This window comes from Bubalus kerabau, chromosome 15 (assembly GCF_029407905.1).
Source record: "Bubalus kerabau isolate K-KA32 ecotype Philippines breed swamp buffalo chromosome 15, PCC_UOA_SB_1v2, whole genome shotgun sequence".
Classification (NCBI taxonomy): domain Eukaryota; kingdom Metazoa; phylum Chordata; class Mammalia; order Artiodactyla; family Bovidae; genus Bubalus; species Bubalus kerabau.
The window spans coordinates 56,950,439-56,972,897 of NC_073638.1; the positions used below are offsets into that span (position 1 = coordinate 56,950,439).

A 22,459-nucleotide genomic window follows, 5' to 3' on the forward strand; every position below is an offset into this window, starting at 1 on the left:
GTAGCTGTTGGCTTTGTGGGCATGTAAATGCAGGCGTGGGCCAGGGTCTACACGGATTCCGTAGCTCCCATGGCAGTTTCAGGGGAGCATTATGGCAAGTCCCAGTGCCTGACTTTGGCAGATCTGGGCCAGTGGCTTTTGAGCACAGCAGCTGAGGGACATTCATACTGATTGCCTGCATTCCCATGACTGAAGCAGGGCCGAGGGTAGTGCCAACAATGAAGTACTTTGTGAGCCCACACAATGGTGGCAGATGACACCACAGAGTCACATTCTGGTGGACAGCTTCTGTGGAGGAATACTCAGTGGTTCCTGTCCCAGCAGAAGCATGCCAGTTCCATGTACCCGACACTGAGTTTTGAATTGGATCTGGGGGTTTCTATTGGACTTCCCTGGTGGCTCAGATGGTAAAGCGTCTGTCTACAATGTCAGAGACCTGGGTTCGATCCCTGGGTTGGGAAGATTCCCTGGAGAAGGAAATGGCAACCCACTCCAGTACTCTTGCCTTGAAAATCCCATGGACAGAGGAGCTTGGTGCAGGCTACTATCCATGGGGTCACAAAGAGTCGGGCACGACTGAGCAACTTCACTTTCACTTTGGGGGTTTCTACTCCCAACAACTGGGGAGCAGACTCTGCCCCTGACAGGACTGTGACAGCCACAGAGTAAAGAGGAGGCCCCAGTCAACATACAGTGCAGGCTCTGGTCACCACAGCACCAACCCTTATGAAGGGAATAAGAGCCAGCACATACTGAGGAAAGACATGGCAGGCATCCATACTAAAAAACAAACTTTGCACCAAAAATATTAGTCTCACACAGGCTCCACAGGAATGTGAAAGTTGCTCAGTTGTGTCTGACTCTTTGCAACCCTGTGGACTATACAGTCCATGGAATTCTCCAAGCCAGAATACTGGAGTGGGTAGCCTTTCCCTTGTCCAGGGATTTGAACCCAGGATTTGAACCCAGGTCTCCTGCTTTGCAGGTGGATTCTTTACCAGTTGAGCCACAAGGGAAGCCCAAGAATACTGGAGTGAGTAGCCTGTCCCTTCTTCAGCGGATCTTCCCAACCCAGGAATCAAACCAGAGTCTCCTGCATTGCGGGTGGATTCTTTACCAACTGAGCTATTAGGGAAGCTCCTCCACAGGAATGTTCCCACATAAAAACAGCCCTTAAAGACCACAGTAGATAACTGCTCCTCCTAAATTCATAGAGAAATAGAGGTAAAAAGAAGCAGAGGAAACACTGCCAATTAAAAGAACGAGAGAAGTCCCCTGAAAGAACAATAAAACAGACCTCTCCTGTCTACTAGATCCCAAGTTCAAAAAGGAGGTAGTAAAAATACTGAAGGAATTAAGAAAGGCTATGAACAGAAATGTACATCACTGTAATATGGAACTAGAAACTATTAAGGGGAATCAATTAAAACTAGAAAACTCATTTGCTGAAGATGGAAACCAAGCTGAAGGCAGTGAATAGCAAACTAAATAATGCAGAAGATCAAACAAGTGATCTAGAAGATATAAAAATGGAAATTACCCAATCAAAACAGCAGACAGAAAGACACACACACACACACACACACACAATCAATATATAAGACCTTTTGGATAATATAAAGTGAGCCAGTCTGTGGAATAGGGATCCTAGAAGAAGAAAAAGGAAAGAGGGTTGAAATTATAGTTAAAGAAATTATGCCTGAAAACTTCCCAAACTTCAAGAAGGAAACAGATAGCCAGGCACAGGAAGCCCAGATAAGGAGAACCCAACAAACCTACACCAAGACATGGTATAATTAAAATGGTGAAGATTAAAGATAATGAGGATTTTAAAGGCAGCTAGAGAAAAACAAAGAGTTAGTTATAAGGGAATCCCCATAAGGCTCTCAGCTGATTTCTCTACAGAAACATTCCAGTCAGAAGGGAGTGGCAATATATATTCAAAGTTCTGAAAATGAAAAGCCTGCAATCTGGGATACTCTACATAGCAAGATTATCATTCAGAATAGAAGGATAAAGAATTTCTCAGACAAACAAAACCTAAAGGAACATAGTAGTACTAAACCTAACCTAAAAGAAATATTGAAAGGTTGTCTGTAAATAGAAAAGAAATAGGGGATTCCTAGCAGTCCAGCGGTTAGGACTCAACACTTTCAGGGCCGGTCCCAACGTCAATTCCTGGTCGTGGAACTAAGATCCCCCAAGCCATGCAGCTTGGCATAATTAAATACATACATACATAGAAAAGAAGCAACAATCTATAGGAAAGAGAAAATCACGATTGGAAAATTGCTAAAATAAGGCAGCACAGAGTTTAAAAAAACAAACAAAACAAAACTTTGTGAGAATAGTGATAACTGCAATGAACAACAAAAGGATAAACATGAGGATGTTAGAGAAGACATCAAAATCATAAAATGTGGGAGAGGGGAGTGAGAAAACGTAGGATTTTTTTTTTTTTTAAAGCCCATATGACTACCAGTCTCAGGCAAATAGATACATTAATGGATTAATATACTTGGAAAACAAAGTAACCACAAATAAAAAACATAATTGATACAGAAACAACAAAAATAACTCAAGCATAATACAAAAGAAAGTCATCAAACTACAAAAGGAAAAGGGAAAAAAGGAATAAAGAAGAAATACAAAATCTACTGGGAAGCAAGGTTTTAAATGGCAATAAATACATACATATCAATAATTACCTTAAATGTCAATGGACTAAAGACTCCAATCAAATACATAAAGTGGCAGATTGGATAAAAAACAAGAGCCTACAATATATATGTTGCCTACAAGAGACCCTTTTTAGAGTGAAGGATGCACATAGATTGAAAAGTGAGGGAATGAAAAAAATATGCACTCGGAAATGACAAGAAAGTGGGAATTGCAATACTCAGTATCAGACAAAATAAACTTTAAATTAAAGGCTAGAAAGAAAGATAAGGAAGGCCACTAATGTTAAAAGGATCAACAAGGGAAGAGGATTTTATACTTTTATGCATCTACTATAGAAGAACCCAAATACTAACAGACAAAAAGGGAGAAATTGATGAGAATACAATAATAGTAGGATTTAACATCCCACTGACATCAGTGGGCATATCTTTCAGACAGAAACTCAGTCAGGCAACAGAGATCCTAAATGGCACAATAGAGCAGTTAGACTTAATTGGTTTTTAAAATTTTGATACATCTTGATATGGTGACATGACATAAAACCCAGGATACACATTCTTTTCAAGTGCACATGGAACATGATCTAGGATAGACTAGAAATCAGCCATAGAAAGAGAAACAAGGGGGAAAAAAGAGTTACTAAGGAACATGTTGCTAAAAAAACCAGTAGGTCAACTTGAAGAGGAAATTTAAAAATACCTTGAGATAATGTCAGTGAAAACACAACCATACAAAATTAAAAATGGGATGCAGCAAAAGCAGTCTTAAGAGGGAAGTTTATAGCAATATAGGCCTTCTTCAAAAAAAAAAGAAAAAAAAGAAAAATCTCAAACAACCTAACCTATCATTGAAAAAAATTAGATAAAGAAGAAACCTAAAGTTAGTGAAGGAAGGAAATAGTAAAGGTGAGAGAGGAAATAAATAAAATAGAGATTAAAAAACAATAGAAAAAATCAATAAAACCATGAGCTGTTTTTTTGAAAGGATAAACACAATTGACAAACCTCTACACAGTTCACTGAAAAGAAGAGATTCCCAAATAAACAAAATAAGAAATGAAAAAGGAGAAATTATATCTCATACCACCACAGAAATACAAAAAAAAAAAAAAAAGAGAATGCTATGAACGTTATATGCCAGCAAATTGAACAACCTAGAAGAAATGGATAAATTCCTAGAATCATGTAACCCACTAAAACTGAATCAAGAAGGAATAGATAATTTGAACAGACTTACTACATGAAGTGAAATAGAATCTGTAAAACAAAAAATATATACCTCCCTGCAAACAAATTCAGGACTGGATGGCTTCACTAGAGAATTCTAGGACCAAGCATGCAAAGACAAACTTATACTAGTACGTCTCAAAGTCTTCCAAAAAAGCGAAGAAGAAAGAAGACGCCTAAAGTCAGTCTTTGAAGCCACCACCACCCTGATACCAAAACAAGACAAGGACACTACCAAAAAAGAAAATTATAGGCCAACATCACTGATAAACAGCAACACAGAAATCCTGAACACAATATCAACAAACCGAATCTAACAACCGAAAAAAGATAAGATGCCATTATGAAACTGGATTCATCCCAGGTTACAAGGAGGTTCAATATAGGCAAATCAATCAATGTGATCAGACCAGATCAGATCAGATCAGCCGCTCAGTCATGTCCGACTCTTTGCGACCCCATGAATTGCAGCACACCAGGCCTCCCTGTCCATCACCAACTCCCGGAGTTCACTCAGACTCACGTCCATCGAGTCAGTGATGCCATCCAGCCATCTCATCCTCTGTCGTCCCCTTCTCCTCCTGCCCCCAATCTCTCCCAGCATCAGAGTCTTTTCCAATGAGTCAACTCTTCACATGAGGTGGCCAAAGTACTGGAGCTTCAGCTGTAGCATCATTCCTTCCAAAGAAATCCCAGGGCTGATCTTCAGAATGGACTAGTTGGATCTCCTTGCAGTCCAAGGGACTCTCAAGAGTCTTCTCCAACACCACAGTTCAAAAGCATCAATTCTTCGGCGCTCAGCCTTCTTCACAGTCCAACTCTCACATCCGTACATGACCACAGGAATAACCATAGCCTTGACTAGATGAACCTTTGTCGGCAAAGTAATGTCTCTGCTTTTGAATATGCTATCTAGGTTGGTCATAACTTTCCTTCCAAAGAGTAAGCGTCTTTTAATTTCATGGCTGCAGTCACCATCTGTAGTGATTTTGGAGCCCAGAAAAATAAAGTCTGACACTGTTTCCACTGTTTCCCCATCTATCTCCCATGAAGTGATGGGACCAGATGCCATGATCTTCGTTTTCTGAATGTTGAGCATTAAGCCAACTTTTTCACTCTCCACTTTCACTTTCATCAAGAGGCTTTTTAGTTCCTCTTCACTTTCTGCCATAAGGGTGGTGTCATCCGCATACCTGAGGTTATTGATATTTCTCCCGGCAATCTTGATGCCAGCTTGTGTTTCTTCCAGTCCAGTGTTTCTCATGATGTACTCTGCATATAAGTTAAATAAACAGGGTGACAATATACAGCCTTGACGTACTCCTTTTCCTATTTGGAACCAGTCTGTTGTTCCATGTCCAGTTCTAACTGTTGCTTCCTGACCTGCATACAGATTTCTCAAGAGGCAGGTCAGGTGGTCTGGTATTCCCATCTCTTTCAGAATTTTCCACAGTTTCTTGTGATCCACACAGTCAAAGGCTTTGACATAGTCAATAAAGCAGAAATAGATGTTTTTCTGGAATTCTCTTGCTTTTTCGATGATCCAGTGGATGTTGGCAATTTGATCTCTGGTTCCTCTGCCTTTTCTAAAACCAGCTTGAACATCAAGAAGTTCATGGTTCACATATTGCTGAAGCCTGGCTTGGAGAATTTTGAGCATTACTTTACTAGCATGTGAGATGAGTGCAATTGTGCGGTAGTTTGAGCATTCTTTGGCATTGCCTTTCTTTGGGATTGGAATGAAAACTGACCTTTTCCAGTCCTGTGGGCACTGCCAAGTTTTCCAAATTTGCTGGCATATTGAGTGCAGCACTTTCACAGCATCATCTTTCAGGATTTGGAATAGCTCAACTGGAATTCTATCACCTCCACTAGCTTTGTTCGTAGTGATGCTTTCTAAGGCCCACTGGACTTCACATTCCAGGATGTCTGGCTCTAGGTCAGTGATCACACCATCGTGATTATCTGGGTCATGAAGATCTTTTTTGTACAGTTCTTCTGTGTATTCTTGCCATCTCTTCTTGATATCTTCTGTTTCTGTTAGGTCCATACCATTTCTGTCCTTTATCGAGCCCATCTTTGCATGAAATGTTCCTTTGGTATCTCTGATTTTCTTGAAGAGATCTCTAGTCTTTCCCATTCTGTTGTTTTCCTCTATTTCTTTGCATTGATCATTGAAGAAGGCTTTCTTATCTCTTCTTGCTATTCTTTGGACCTCTGCATTCAGATGTTTATATCTTTTCCTTTTCTCCTTTGCTTTTCATTTCTCTTCTTTTTACAGCTATTTGTAAGGCCTCCCCAGACAGCCATTTTGCTTTTTTGCATTTCTTTTCCATGGGGATGGTCTTCATCTCTGTCTCCTGTACAATGTCACGAACCTCATTCCATAGTTCATCAGGCACTCTATCTATCAGATCTAGGCCCTTAAATCTCTTTCTCACTTCCACTGTATAAATCATAAGGGATTTGATTTAGGTCATACCTGAATGGTCTAGTGGTTTTCCCTACTTTCTTCAATTTAAGTCTGAATTTGACAATAAGGAGTTCATGGTCTGAGCCACAGTCAGCTCCTGGTCTTGTTTTTGCTGACTGTATAGAGCTTCTCCATCTTTGGCTGCAAAGAATATAATCAATCTGATTTTGGTGTTGACTATCTGGTGATGTCCATGTATAGAGTCTTCTCTTGTGTTGTTGGAAGAGGGTGTTTGTTATGACCAGTGCATTTTCTTGGCAAAACTCTATTAGTCTTTGCCCTGCTTCATTTCGTATTCCAAGGCCAAATTTGCCCGTTACTCCAGGTGTTTCTTGACTTCCTACTTTTGCATTCCAGTCCCCTATAATGAAAAGGACATCTTTTTTGGGTGTTAGTTCTAAAAGGTCCTGTAGATCTTCATAGAACCGTTCAGCTTCAGCTTCTTCAGCATTACTGGTTGGGGCATAGACTTGGATTACTGTGATATTGAATGGTTTGCCTTGGAAACCAACAGAGATCATTCTGTCATTTTTGAGATTGCATCCAAGTACTGCATTTTGGACTCTTTTGTTGACCATGATGGCTACTCCATTTCTTCTGAAGGATTCCTGCCCACAGTAGTAGATCAGTCAATGTGATAGATCAATCAGTGTGGTAGATCAATCAATGTGATACACCACATCAAAAGACAGAAATCATCTCAATAGATGCAGAAGAAGCATTTGATAAAATTCAACATCCATTCATGATAAAATTTCTCACTAAAGTGGGTCTAGAGGAAACATACCTGAACAGAATAAAAGTTATTTATGACAGATGTACAGCCAATATAATACTCAGTGGTGAAAAGCTGAAATCTTTCCTGTTAAAATCTGGAACAAGAGAAGGATGCCCGTTCGTACCACTTCTATTCAACATTGTATTGGAAGTCTTCACCATGGCAATCAGATGGGGAAAAGGAAATAAAGGTATCTAAGTTGGAACAGAAGAGGTTAAACTGTTATTATATGCAGATGATTAATATTATATATTGTTGTTCAGTTGCTCAGTCGTGTCTGACTCCTTGTAACCCCGTGGACTGCAGCTTGCCAGGCTTACCTGTCCTTCACCATCTCCCGGAGCTTGCTCAAACTCATATCCATTGAGTTGGTCATGCCAGTCAACCATCTCATCCTCTGTCGTCCCCTTTTGCCTTCTGTCTTTTCCGATGAGTTGGCTCTTTGCATCAGGTGGCCAAAGTATTAGAGCTTCAGCTTCAGCATCAGTCTTTCCAATGAAGATTCAGGGTTGATATTATAAATAGAAAAGCTAAAGACTTCACACAAAATCTACTCAAACTGATAAGCAAATTAAGCAAGATATAGTAGCAGACTACAAGACTAACATACATAAGTCTGTTGCATTTCCTTACATTAACAATGAATTATTAGAAAGGGAAAGTAAAATAGCAGTCTCTTTTAAGAGCACGTTGAAAAATCAAAATGCTTAGGAATAAACCTGATGAAGAGGGTCAGAGACTTTATATGCTGAGAACTATAAAATGTAGTTAAAGGGAACTAAAGATGATTCAAAGAAAGGGAATTACATCCCATGATCTCAGTTTGGAAGAATTAATATTGTTAAAATGACCCTATTACCCAAAGCAATCTACAAATTTAATGTGATTCCTATCAAACTACCCATGATAATTTCCACAGAACTAGAACAAATAATCCTGAAATTTATGTGGAAAGATAAAAGACCCAGAATTGCTAGAGCAGTTCTGAGGAAACAGAGCTGGAGGCATAGCCCTTTTAGACTTTAGACAATGCCTCAAAGGTACAGTAATCACAGCAGCATGATGTTGGCCCAGAACAGACCTGTGGATCAGTAGAACAGAAGAGAGAGCTGAGAAATAAGCCCATACACCTATGATCAATTAATCTTTGAGAAATGAGGCAAGAATACACAATGGAGAAAAGATAGTCCCTTTGGCAAGTGATGCTAGGAAAGCTAGACACCCACATGTATATCAGTGAAGTTAGAATACTCCTCACACCGTACCCAAAAATAAACTCAAATGGATTATAGACATGACTTTATAAGACATGACACCACAAAACACCTAGAAAACAAGATAGGCAAAACATTCTCTGACATAAATCATACCAATATTTTTCTTAGGTCAGTCTTTCAGGTTAATATAAGTAAATGGGAGTTAATCAAACTTACAAGCTTTTGAACAGCAAAGGAAACCATAAACAAAGTGAAAATACAACCTGTGGTCTAGGAGAAAATATTTGCAAACAATGCAACCAACAGCCTTAATTTCAAAAATCTACAAGCAGCTTATACATCTAAATAACAAAAAACAAACAACCCATTCAGAACATGAGCAGAGGACCTAAATAGGTATGTCTCTAAAGAAGACATCCATGTGGCCAGTAAGATATGAAAAGATGGTAAATATTGCTAATTGTTAGAGAAGCATAGATTAAAACTACAATGAGGTATATCACCTCATATCTGACAGAATGGCCATGATTAGAAAGTCTAGAAGGAATAAATTCTAGAGAAGATTTGGAGAAAAGAGAACCCTAAAAAGAGAACCCTTTCACACTGTTGGTAGGAATGTAAATTGGTACAGCCACTATGGAAAACAGTATGGAGGTTCCTTAAAAAACTAAAAATTGAGTTACCATAGGATCCAGCAAGCCCATGTCTGGGCATATATCTAGAGAAGACTCTTAATTCCAAAAGCTACATGCCCCTTGATTTTCATGGCAACACCATTTACAATAGCCAAGGCATGAAAGCTACCTGAATGTCCATCAACAAATGAATGGATAAAGATGTGAGATATATATATATATACACACACAGATATATAATATTCCACTGTGTGTGTGTATATATATATATACACACAAAGAGAGAGGAATATTAAACAAGTATATAAAAAATGAAATAATGTCACTTGCCATAACATGTATAGACCTAGAGATTATCACACGGAGTGAAGTAAGTCAGGAAGAGAAAGACAAATATATGGTATTACTTATATATGGAGTCTAAAATAGGACATAAATAAAAAAGGACTTATTTACAAAACAGAAACAGACTCACAAACATAGAAAGCAAATTTATGGTTGCCAAACAAGGCGGGCAGAGGGATAAATTAGAAGTTTGGGATTAGCAGATATAAACTACTATATATAAAATAGATAAACAGCAAGGTCCTACTTTATAGCACAGGAAACTATATTCAGTATCTTACAGTAAACTATAATTGCCTCAAACTCATGTCCTTTGATTCGTGATTCCATCCATACCATCTCATTCTCTGTTGCCCTCTTCTCCTGCCCTCAGTCTTTCCTAGCATAAGGATCTTTTCCAATAAGTCAGCTCTTTGCATCAGGTGGCCAAAGTATTGTAGCTTCAGCATCATTCTTTCCAGTGAATGTTTATTTCCTTTAGGATTGACTGGTTTGATCTCCTTGCTGTCCAAGGGACTCTCAAGAGTCTTCTCCAACACACTGTTCAAAAGCATCAGTTCTTGGGTGCTCAGCTTTCTCTATGGTCCAATTCTCACATCCACACATGACTACTGGAAAAACAATAGCTTTGACTAGACAGACCTTTGTCAGCAAAGTGATTTCTCTGCTTTTTAATATGCTGTCTAGTTTGGTCATAGCTTTTCTTCCAAAGAGCAAGCGTCTTTTAATTTCATGTCTGCAGTCACCATCCACAGTGACTTTTGAGCCCAAGAAAGTAAAATCTGCCACAGTTTCCATTTTTTCCCCATCTGTTTACCATGAAGTGATGGGACCAGATGCCATGTTCTTAGTCTTTTGAATGTTGAGTTTTAAGCCAGCTCTTTCATACTCCTCTTTTACCTTCATCAAGAGGCTCTTAAGTTGCTCTTCACTTTCTGTGGTAAGGGTGGTATCATTTGCATATCTGAGGTTGTTGATACGACCTTGTTACCTCTGGCCACTGGCAGAAATTCTGACACCCCAGTAGGTCTACTCTGATACCACCACAGTGAGGAGAGAAAGCACCTGGTTATTACCACATGACAATGGAAGTCCAGGCTCCCCACATGGTCCCCACTGACACTGCAGGAAATGGAGAGCTTGTTACTTCTGAGTGGGGAAAGTTCCAGCCCCTCACTGCTTGATATTAGTATAGCAGGAGATTGGGGTCAGAGAAGGCAATGGCACCCCACTTCAGTACTCCTGCCTGGAAAATCCCATGGATGGAGGAGCCTGGTAGGCTGCAGTCCATGAGGTCGCTAAGAGTCGGACACGACTGAGCGACTTCCCTTTCACTTTTCACTTTCATGCCTTGGAGAAGGAAATGGCAACCCACTCCAGTGTTCTTGCCTGGAGAATCCCAGGGACGGGGGAGCCTGGTGGGCTGCCACCTATGGGGTCGCACAGAGTCGGACACGACTGAAGTGACTTAGCAGCAGATTGGGGTACCTTCTTTGGGCCTGATTAAAAATGAAGTCTAGGCTTCCCATTCAGGCTTTGAGGATGAATGGAGGGTGAGGCTATCGTTTTTTCTGTGGTGTTTGGCTATAGAATAGTGATTATTGTAAGCTTTCTATCTTGCTAGATTGCCTTTTTCTTGTTTCTTTGGAGAGAGAGCAGTCTGTTTTTTTATTGTGTCTAGTGATATTTCTGGCTTGGTAGCGTCTTCAGTTCAACTCTTAAGTGTCTGAGGCAGAAAGAAAACACATGTAACTTACCACAGCAGCATTTAAATGGTATACATGATCTTATTGCAAAACAGAAAGAGTCACAGACCTAGACAGCAAACATATAGACACAAAGAGGGGAAGGATGGGGTGGGATGAATTGGAAGATAAAGATTGACCATATATATACTATTGACATATATACACTATTGTATAAAATAGACAACTAATGAGAACCTACTGTATGGCTCAGGAAACTACTCAGTGCTCTGAGGTGACATAAATGGGAGAGAAATCCAAAAAAGAGGGGACATATGTATGTATATAGCTAATTCACTTTGCAGTACAGTAGAAACTTAACACAATATTGTATAGCAAATATACTTCAATAAAAATTAATTGCAAAAAAACCCAAAAAATTATTGAAATAAATTCAATGGATAAGTTAAAAATAGACATTTGAAGAGAGAACTAATTAAGTGGAAAGACATATCTAAAGAAATAAGCCAGAAAGCATCACAGAGAAATAACATGTCTAATTGCAGTTCCAAAGGGAGAGAATAGAAAAAATGGAGAAGGAAGAGATATTCAAAGAGATAATAGGTGAGCATTTTCTAGTATCCTTAAAAGATAACTCCTCAGCTTCAAAAACAGTAATTCCCAAGCAAGATAAATGAAAGAAAGTCTTTATCAGGTAAAGCAGGTATAATAGATTAGTTCATTCAATATTGTTTCAGCCTCCATCAAGTGAGCTTTCCTGTAATGTAGATGCTAAAAAGCTAAAATGTATATTTTTCATATTTCCTTTGTAGGTAAGTTTTCAAGTACCTTAAGATTTTGCCAGTCCCATGTATTCACATGAGACTTGAATTCAGAACCAAGTTAAACGGGGAGGAGACATGGTAGTATGTAAGGAATCCATTTACTTATATGAATCTAGGGTGTGCATTGTAGCTCTGGAGCAAATGTGTGATAGCAACTTCCTGAGCTGTGATTTGTAGCTAAGATGGTGTGATGCTGGATGAAAGAAACAGTTGGTTGGTCCAGAGGCTTTCCAATTCTCCAGGTTTGTAAATATGAAAAAGAAAAAAAAAATTCCTTTGGCAAAATAATTCTGTAGTAGTGTTCAGAAGTCATTTCTGGAGTGTCTAAATCTATTCAGTATTTCTTTTGGAATTGAAACTATTTTCTGCTTTAGATAGAGGTATTATCTGCAGTTGAACCCTGATTGATACCTGTTTTTAAAAAGCATACTAAAAATACTGAAATGCAATGACAAAGATCCTAAAAAAATCCAGACATAGAAAACATTACCAGTAAAGGAATAACATATAGTCTACAGTAGACTTATGAACAGCAATACACATGGTAGACTTATTATCTTCAAAGAGTTGAGAGAAATTAACCATCAAGTTAGAATTGTATATCCAGATATCTTTCAAGAACCAGGGTAATATAAACACATTTTGAGATAGACAGAAAAGAAGAAATTTTACTAGTATCCTTCTTAAAGATGTTTTTTAGAAGGAAGAGCTGAGATACAAGAAAGAACAGTGAAGAAGAAAAAGTGAAAAATTTATGGGACTATCTAAACAAAATATTGTGACTTTAGTGATATCTAGTTTGAGAGATTTTTTAAAAGGAATTAAAATGATGATAGAATAACATGTGAGATACAGGAGAATACTCGTAGTTACATAGTTCCCAAGGTCTTTATTTGAGGATACGATACAGCCAGGGATTAATTTTGGATTTTAAATGTCCTTTTTTGGTAACTACTAAAAACAGTAATTGATTTCATAATTTCAGTTACAAAAAGATGAAGGAGTAAGTGGGATTATAAAAACTGAATCCAAAGAAAATGAGAAGGGGAAAAAGGGAAGCAGAGAAAAGTGAGGAAAAATACAAAGCAGAAAATTAAGGGGTAGAAATAATTTAAAATATATCAGTAATCCCAGTAAATATAAATGGACAGAGCTAAACAATTAAAAGACAAAGACTCCAAAACAGGGAAAAATCCAGATATCTGCTATTCATAAGAAATATGGTTAAAACATCAATACATAGTAATTTTGAAAGAAAAGGATATAAAAAATACATACCATACCAATATTGACTAAAAGAAGCCTGGACTAGCTGTTTGAACAACAAAGAAGTTCAAGGCATTATTCACAACAGATGTGTTCATTACATTGTTATTAAAAGGTTCTATTTACCACATTCCAAAAAGTGGCAACTCTAAATTTGTATGGAAATTTTTAAACAAAAATTGGCAGGATTACAAAGGAAAAATAGGTAACCATTCTACCATGATGAGATATTTTAGCCCAGTACTTAAACCAAAAAATATGAATAGGCAAAATTTGAGTAACATTACAAAATGATTTTATATACTCAACAAGTAAAGAATGCATGATCTTTTCATTCATGGAGTAATTATTAAATCTACCAATACTAGCATTAAAGCAAAGTTCAACAGATTATAAAGAATTGGTGTCATGCATAACATGTTCTCTGACAATTAGTTAAAACAAAACAGAATTAGTCAAAATGGCACATTTATTTGGAAACTTATAAGTACACTTGTAAATATGAGCAAAAAAAATCATAATAAAAATATTGAAATACTTTGGATGTAAGCAAAATGAAAATACTATAAACCAAAATACGATGTAGCTAAAATGGTTCTTAGAGGGACATGTTTACATTAAATATTTACATTAGAAACAGAGAGTCTGAAGAATAATGAGCTAAGTATTTGAGTAATTAGAAAATATATCTATAGAATAAACCCAAAGAGAAATGAAGAATGATACTGATAAAAGAAATTAATGGGAAAAAAAAAAAGCGCTACTGTATTGAAGATCACTAGAGGTCTAATTTTGTTCCTTTCTGAGACACTACTAAAACTATAACAAAAGAATTTATTTATAAAGTATAAACCCACAAGTTGAAGACTCAATAAAATTTTAGAAGCTAGAAAGTAAATGGATTACTGCTAATTGCCGTAACTAACCCAAGAGCCAAATTCTAAGCCAGGAACCACCAGTTTACATCAGAGAATTTTCTTAACTATCAAGCCTTAGCAGCAACAGGCAGTTTGGTGAAGGAGATGGAGGAGGGGTCTAAAATAAAGGGCATTGATTAAAAGCTTTAAGAAATGGTTATATGCTTAGGTTCCCTCACCCAACTTCACGCCATGAAGCAACTGCAGAAATCTACAGATTTAATCTCTGGAAAAGGGTGAACAGTGTGTCTACATTGGGTTTTGCCAGGCACAGTTGAGCATACAAATACCATACTGAAATCAGGTAAGTTAGGTGACCTTGTGCTTTATGAATGCTGAATGCAAAAACATCTAGACAGAATACTGAAAGAATCTTCTTATTGAATATATGAGTAGCCTAAAAGGCCTTATTGGTATTGGTGTTGAGGGTTCCCTAACAATTGACCCAGGAAAATAGCCCTACAGCAAAGGTTACTAACTAGGGAAAATAGCCCTACAGTAAAGGTTAGCAACTGAATACTTGCTTGGGACCATCTTTTTAGTTTCTTACTCTTAAGAATGAGGAGACAGTGCCAGATGTATGATGAATACATTCAATATGAAAGAGGCCATAACAAATAAGGGAGAAAAAAATCAGCTTTAAAGAAACTGAAGAAACTTTAAAAACAACAAAATGACAACAAATATTATAATTCATTAATATTCTTAGGAATATAGTATATCTATGAATCAAGAGTACAATGCTATAAAAAAGAACATTCAGAGAATCCCCCCAAAAAGGACATTAAAAATATAGTAAAAAGCTGAAATGAATATTTTGAAAGATACAGTTAACGAAGACATTGGAATTCTTTCTCCAGAACACACATTGTGATTGTTTTATGGTCCGTGAGCCCTTATACCCATTCGCCAGCAAGCATCCACCACAGGAGAGGCACTGAGCTCCTGTTATGGTCCAGAGTGAACAGGACAGCATGGGGCCTCTTGGCCTCAGGACCCTTGGACCCACTCACCACCACTGCTGTGGACAAATAGCAAGTGTTTCCTCAAGTCCATGGTCCCTGGGTTCCATCAGAATGGTGGGAAGGAAATGGAGAATAGAAGGAACTCAATAGGGGTTCTGATTTCAGGACCAGCATATAAAAATGCATATTTCCTCTACCAGTACTGTGTAGAGGAAAGGGAAGGGAGGAAACTATTACCAAAACAATTTAAGAAAATATCCTGTAATTGAAAAATAAGAGTTAATAGATTAAAAGAACCTACTGCGTACTTAGCACAGTGGGTAGAAATAGATCCATGCAAGTTTCAAAATTCTAGACAAGGACAGTTCTACAAGCTTAGAGTCAGAAGGTAGATACACTACATACAAAGGATCAGGGATCAGAATGGTTTTGGACTTACCAAAGGAAAACTGGAAGCCAGTTACAGGATAATACCTAGCCAAACTATTGATAAAATATGGTGACAGAATACATTTTTATACATTCAAGTTCTCAAAAAAAAAGAAAAATACTTATATACCATAAACTAGTGCTCAGAAACCTGCGGAAGGTTGTGTTTGACCAAAATGAGAAAACCAAAAAGGAGGAAGACATAGGAAATGAGACATAGAAAATCCAACACAAAGAGGTGAAGGCAATTCCCAAAGTGAAGGCAAAGGGAAGGGATTTTTCAGAGAATGGCTGTCTACTAGACAGGCAACCAGTCTAGAGTGAAGCAGGGTGACTCCTGATACAGATATGTTGAGGGTCTTCTGTGTTACACACTCTTGACCTGATAATATACAAGTAGTCTGTCCCCAGAATCTTACCTGTACTTAGCTTGCCTGGACCATGTGCTGATGAAGTTCTTGCTCTCTCTTACGTGCCCTGCTACCTGGATAACCAGAGACATTCATTTCACCCCACAGAAGAATTTTGCTTTGAATTACTTCTGAGAGCTGAAGATTGGCCCTGGTAAGTAAGCTTAGAAGCAGAAAATAGAGAGTATCTCACCCCTAGTGATCACTTCCTTGTCATATCTCAGCACCTGGCCCATCCTGCAGTTCTGCCAAATGCCTTTACTCTGTGCTTTCTGGGACTCATTCTTGCCTCCCTCAAATGGGAAAGTGATAAACTCTGAAAAGCTGAAGGCACACTATGACTCTTTTAAACTCATCTTTTCCAAGAATCTTCATCAAACTATGGCAATAATGTCCCTTCCATGCGCAAGCAGATTTGTGTTTTTCTGATGATTTTTTTTTATTTTGGCCGCGCTGGGTCTTTGTTGCTGTGCGCAGACTTTCTCTAGTTGCAGTGTGTAGGCTTAGTTGCTCCACAGCATGTGGAATCCTCCTGGACCAGGAATGAAATCCGTGTCTCCTGCATGGCAGGCAGATTCTTAACCACTGGACCACCAGGGAAGTCCCTGATGATTTTTAAGTTAATAACACAATTCATTTGTTTATATGCAAACCCTGGAGGAGGGCATGGCAATCCATTCCAGTATTCTTGCCTGGAGAATCACATGGACAGAAGCGATCCCAGTCCATGGGCTCACAAACATTGGGACACGACTGAGCAACTAAGCACAAATAGTTAACAAAATATTTCAGAAAATCTATTCTCATCATTTACCATATTAAAAAATAAAGGAGAAAAACTACATGATGATAGCAATACATTCAGATAAAGCATTCCATAAAATTCAGCTATTTATGACCCAAAACAAACAAAACAAAACCCTTTACAAACTCAATAGAAGGGAAGTTTCTTAACCTGTAAACTACAGCATCTACCACATTTCCATAAAATGTTTTTAAAAGTTACCTTTAAAATCAAGACTAAAACAAGGATATACATTGTCACCACTTCTATTCAACACTGTATTGGTGGAAATCCTATCCAATGTAGTGTTTACAGATGACACGATCACATACAAAAAATACCACAAGATGTGTACCACAAGATCACTAGAAGCAATAAGTGGAATTCAGCAAGATCATGAGGTTCAAGTCCGTATTAAAAAATCATATTTCTATGTACTAGCACCAAACAAGTGCATAGTAAGTGAAATTGTTAAGTGAATTTTTTGAAAGTATAATTTACAGTAGCATCGAAAAACATCAAATATTTAAGGATTAAATTTAGCAAATATATGCAAGCTGTATATATTGGAAACTGGCAAATAAGTTTTTGCTGAGCCAAATTAAAGAAGACCTAAGTAAATAGATGTTTCATTTTCATAGATTAGAAAACTTCAATGTTATTAAGATGTCAGTTCTCTCCAAATTGATCAGGTTCAAGGCAGCCACAACAAAATCTCTGCAGGCTTTTTGGTAAAAATTGGGAAACAGTTTCTGAAATTTACATGGGACTGCAAAGGATCTAAAAGGGCCGAAACAGTTTTTAAAAAGAACAACAGAGAGGCTTATCTACAGAACAGAAACAGACTCACAGATGGAGAGAACGGACTTGTGGTTGCCAAAGGCAAGGTTAGGGTGCGGAATGGATTGAGAGTTTGGGGTTAGCAATTGCAAGCCATTATATACAGAATGAATTACAAGTCCTACTGTATAGCACAGGGAACTATATTCAATATCCTGTAATAAACTGTAATTGAAAAGAATATATGTATGTAACTGAATCAGTTTGCCATACACTAGAAACTAACAGAACATTGTACATCAGCTGTATTTCAATTAAAAAAAAAAAAGGACGTGAAAGGCAACTCACAAACTTGGAGAAAATGTTTGCAAAATATATAACCAACAAAGGACTTATATTTAGATAAATATAAAGAACTCTTGAAACTTAATAATAAGTAACAATTTTTTTTAATGGGCAAAGATTCAAAATAAACTATCAAAGAAGATATAGGAATGGCAAATAAGTACAAGAAATGATGCTCAATAACATTTATCATTGAGAAATAAAAATTAAAGCCACAGTGAGATACCGCTATGTACCTATAGGGCAACTAAAATGAAAAAGACTTATATCATAGCAAGTGTTGGTGAGGTTGTAGAACAAAAAACTTCTACCCTGCTGATGGGAATGTAAAATGATACAACCCCTTAGTGCTGATTAAGCAGTTTAACTGTCTTAAAAAGTAACATTTACCAGCTAGACAATTTAACTATTCTCCTATCTTTTTACCCAAGGGAAATGAAAGCATATATCCATACAAAGACTTATTTATGAATGTTCATAGCTTCTTTTATTTGTTAGAGCAAAAAAACCTGGAAAACAACAGAAGTATCCAACAACATTTGAACAGATTAAACCATGGTGTATCCATATAGTGGAGTACTACTCAACAGTAAGAGGAAATGAGTATTGATATACAACAGCATGGATGAATTTCAAAATAATTATGCCAACTGAAAGAAGCCATATAACAAAGAATATATACTGTATTATTCCATTTATATAGCATTCTAAAAAATATATAAGTTTTTGGAGGTAAAGGGTAAAGCTATAAAAAAAAACTACATTAGCTATATCTGTTGTTTTGGGTAACTCACCAAACTTCAGTTTCCTCATCAGCAAAGTTAAAGAAGTGTTTATTGGAAGATTGTATTCATATGTGTGTGTTTATTTGAAAATTATATTCATATATGTGTGTTTATTTATATATTGTGTGTGTATCTAAAATACTGTAGTGCCTGACACAGAACTGGTGACTCCATTAGTGTTTTTTCTATTCCACCAGCCTTCTACCTCTTCCAAAGAATTAATAAAATTACTGGGTACTTTCAGATTGATTACCTTCTTGATACATTTAGCAAACTCTTAGTGGCACTTTTCTTCCTCAGTAACTTTTAATGGCTAAATGTAATGGGCAGATGTATTAGAGAATTTAATAGTTAGGTTTGCTTTTAATACTTATGAAAACATTTCCCTCTCATGACATGACTTGACAAAATTTCATTTTGCTCTTTTTTTTCCTCCACACAGGGTTTATCCATGGCTTAGAGGGCTGGGTTACACATCCTTGGGTGTATTTTTATTAGGATTTTTATTCTGGAACATAGATAACATCTTTTGTGATTCACTGAGGTAAGATATATTTTTAATCTTTGAAAAATATTTTTGGAATTCGTTAAGCAGAGCATTTCATAGGCATATAGAATTATTAGTGCACTGAAGTGAATTTTTCCCATCATTGAAATTAAAAAGATATGTATAGCAGAATGAAGCAGGGCAAGGCCAACAGAGTTTTGCCAAGAGAACGCACTGGTCATAGCAAACACCCTCTTCCAACAACACAAGAGAAGACTCTACACATGGACATCACCAGATGGTCAACACTGAAATCAGACCAATTATATTCTTTGCAGCCGAAGATGGAGAAGCTCTATACAGTCAACAAAAACAAGACCAGGAACTGACTGTGGCTCAGATCATGAACTCCTTATTGCCAAATTCAGACGTAAATTGAAGAAAGTAGGGAAAAACCACTAGACCATGCAGGTATGACCTAAATCAAATCCTTACCATTATACACTGTAAGTGAGAAATAGATTTAAGACACTAGCTCTGATAGACAGAGTACCTGATGAACTATGGACGGAGGTTTGTGACATTGTACAGGAGACAGGGATCAAGACCATCCCCAAGAAAAAGAAATGCAAAAAAGCAAAATGGCTGAGAAGGCCTTACAAATAGCTGTGAAAAGAAGAGAAGCGAAAAGCAAAGGAGAAAAGGAAAGATATACCCATTTGAATTCAGAGTTCCAAAGAATAGCAAGGAGAGACAAGAAAGCCTTCCTCAGTGATCAATGCAAAGAAATAAAGGAAAACAATAGAATGGGAAAGACTAGAGATCTCTTCAAGAAAATTAGAGATATCAAGGGAACATTTCATGCAAAGATGGGCACAATAAAGGACAGAAATGGTATGGACCAAACAGAAGCAGAAGATATTAAGAAGAGGTGGCAAGAATACAGAGAAGAACTATAAAAAAAAGATCTTCATGACCCAGATAATCACAATGGTGTGATCACTCACCTAGAGCCAGATCCTGGAATGTGAAATCAAGTAGGTCTAGGAAGCATCACTACGAACAAAGCTAGTGGAGGTGATGGGATTCCAGTTGAGCTATTTCAAATCCTGAAAAATGATGCTGTGAAAGTGCTGCAGTCAGTATGCCAGCAAATTTGGAAAACTCAACAGTGGCCACCGGACTGGAAAAGGTCAGTTTTCATTCCAATCCCAAAGAAAGGCAATGCCAAAGAATGCTCAGACTATCACACAATTGCACTCATCTCACACACTAGCAAAGCAATGCTCAAAATTCTCCAAGCCAGGCTTCCACAGTATATGAACCATGAACTTCCAGATGTTCAAGCTTTATTTAGAAAAGGCAGAGGAACCAGAGATCAAATTGCCAACATCCGCTGGATCATGGAAAAAGCAAGAGAGGTCCAGAAAAACATCTGTTTCTGCTTTATTGACTATGCCAAAGCCTTTGACTGTGTAGATTACAATAAACTGTGGAAAATTCTGAAAGAGATGGGAATACCAGGCCACCTGACCTGCCTCTTGAGAAATGTGTATGCAGGTCAGGAAGCAACAGTTAGAACTGGACATGGAACAACAGACTGGTTCCAAATAGGAAAAAGAGTACGTCAAGGCTGCTTGTCACCCTGCTTATTTAACTTATATGCAGAGTACATATTGTCACCCTGCTTATTTAACTTATATGCAGAGTACATCATGAGAAACGTTGGGCTGGATGAAGCACAAGCTGGAATCAAGATTGCTGGGAGAAATATCAATAATCTCAGGTATGCAGATGATACCACCCTTATGGCAGAAAGTGAAGAACTAAAGAGCCTCTTGATGAAAGTGAAAGAAGAGACTGAAAAAGATGGCTTAATGCTCAACATTCAGAAAACTAAGATCATGGCATCCAGTCCCATCACTTCGTGGCAAATAGATGGGGAAACAGTGGAAATAGCGGCTGACTTTATTTTCTTGGGCTCCAAAATCACTGCAGATGGTGACTGCAGCCTGAAATTAAAAGACGTTTGCTCCTTGGAAGAAAAGCTATGACCAACATAGACAGCATATTAAAAAGTAGAGACGTTACTTTGCCAACAAAGGTCCATCTAGTCAAGGCTATGGTTTTTCCAGTAGTCGTGTATGGATGTGAGAGTTGGACTATAAAGAAAGCTAAGCGCCGAAGAATTGATGCTTTTGAACTGTGGTGTTGGAGAAGACTCTTGAGCATCCCTTGGACAGCAAGGAGATCAAACCAGTCCATCCTAAAGGAGATCAGTCATGAGTGTTTATTGAAAGGACTGATGTTAAAGCTGAAACTCCAGTACTTTGGCCACCTGGTGCAAAGAGCTGACTCATTGAAAAAGACGCTGATACTGGGAAAGATTTAAGGCAGGAGGAGAAGGTGTCGACAGAGGATGAGATGGTTGGATGGCATCACCAAGTTAATGGAGATGAGCTTGGGAAGACTCCTGGAGTTGGTGATGGACAGGGAGGCCTGGCGTGCTGTATCCATGGGGTTGTAGAGTCGGACATGACTGAGCAACTGAACTGAACTCAACTAATAGCACAATAAAGTTAAATTATGGGGACATTTGTTTAAATTACCTAAAAATTTGAACTTAAAAATATTTCATAACATCTATAGGGATTTTTGTGCATACATCACAGTAGTGTACAGTTTATCAAATATTAATATTGACTGTGCTCAGTTGCTTTAGTCGTATCTGACCTTTGCAACCCCATGGACTGTAGCCTGCCAGGCTTCTCTGTCTAGGTCTTTGAAATCTGCCTAATCTGCTTTATTGAAGAAATATTTACTGGAATTTAAATCATGGGTCTTGGACTCTAGTTGTCACCTTAGACACCTTCTGTCTGGGCCCCTATTTTCATAAAATGAACATGTTAAGTAAGTTAAACTAGTTTCCTTCCAACTCAAAATTATCTGATTTAATGGTATTGTGTAATATTGAATAACACCACAGAGAGGCAATCAGCAAAATTCAAACTGGGAAATCTATAGAATGAATAACCTAGCCTCTTAAGTAAATAAATTGCAGGAAGGCGGAGGGGGGAAATGGAGGAGGAATGTATAGATTAAAAGAGACTTGGAGGCTTCCCTGGTGGTCCAGTGGTTAAGAATCCACCTGCCAATGTAGGAAACATAAGATCCCGTGTGCCATGGGGTTAGTAAGTCCATGCGCCACAACTACTGAGCCAGCACTCGCCTGCGCACCCTGGAGCCTGTGCTCTGCAAGAAGAGAAGCCACCGCAGTGAGAAGCCTGTGCACCACAACTAGAGAGTAGCCCCTGCTTGCCCCCCCAAGCACAGCAACAAAGACCCAGTGCAGCCATAAATAAATAACTTTTTTTAAAAAGAGAGAGAGGCTTGCGGCTTCCCTGG

At 37.9% G+C, this 22,459-nt stretch overlaps 1 protein-coding gene across 8 annotated transcripts in view; it reads left to right on the forward strand.

Moving 5' to 3' along the window:
• Positions 1-22,459, forward strand: part of ACER3 (alkaline ceramidase 3) — a 156,052-nt gene that overhangs the window by 120,467 nt on the left and 13,126 nt on the right. For all 8 annotated transcript variants that reach the window (XM_055549152.1, XM_055549151.1, XM_055549154.1 and 5 more), the window contains one exon: positions 19,010-19,111. In XM_055549152.1, coding sequence (XP_055405127.1) covers positions 19,010-19,111 — 102 coding nt within the window. The remainder of the gene's footprint in view (positions 1-19,009; positions 19,112-22,459) is intronic.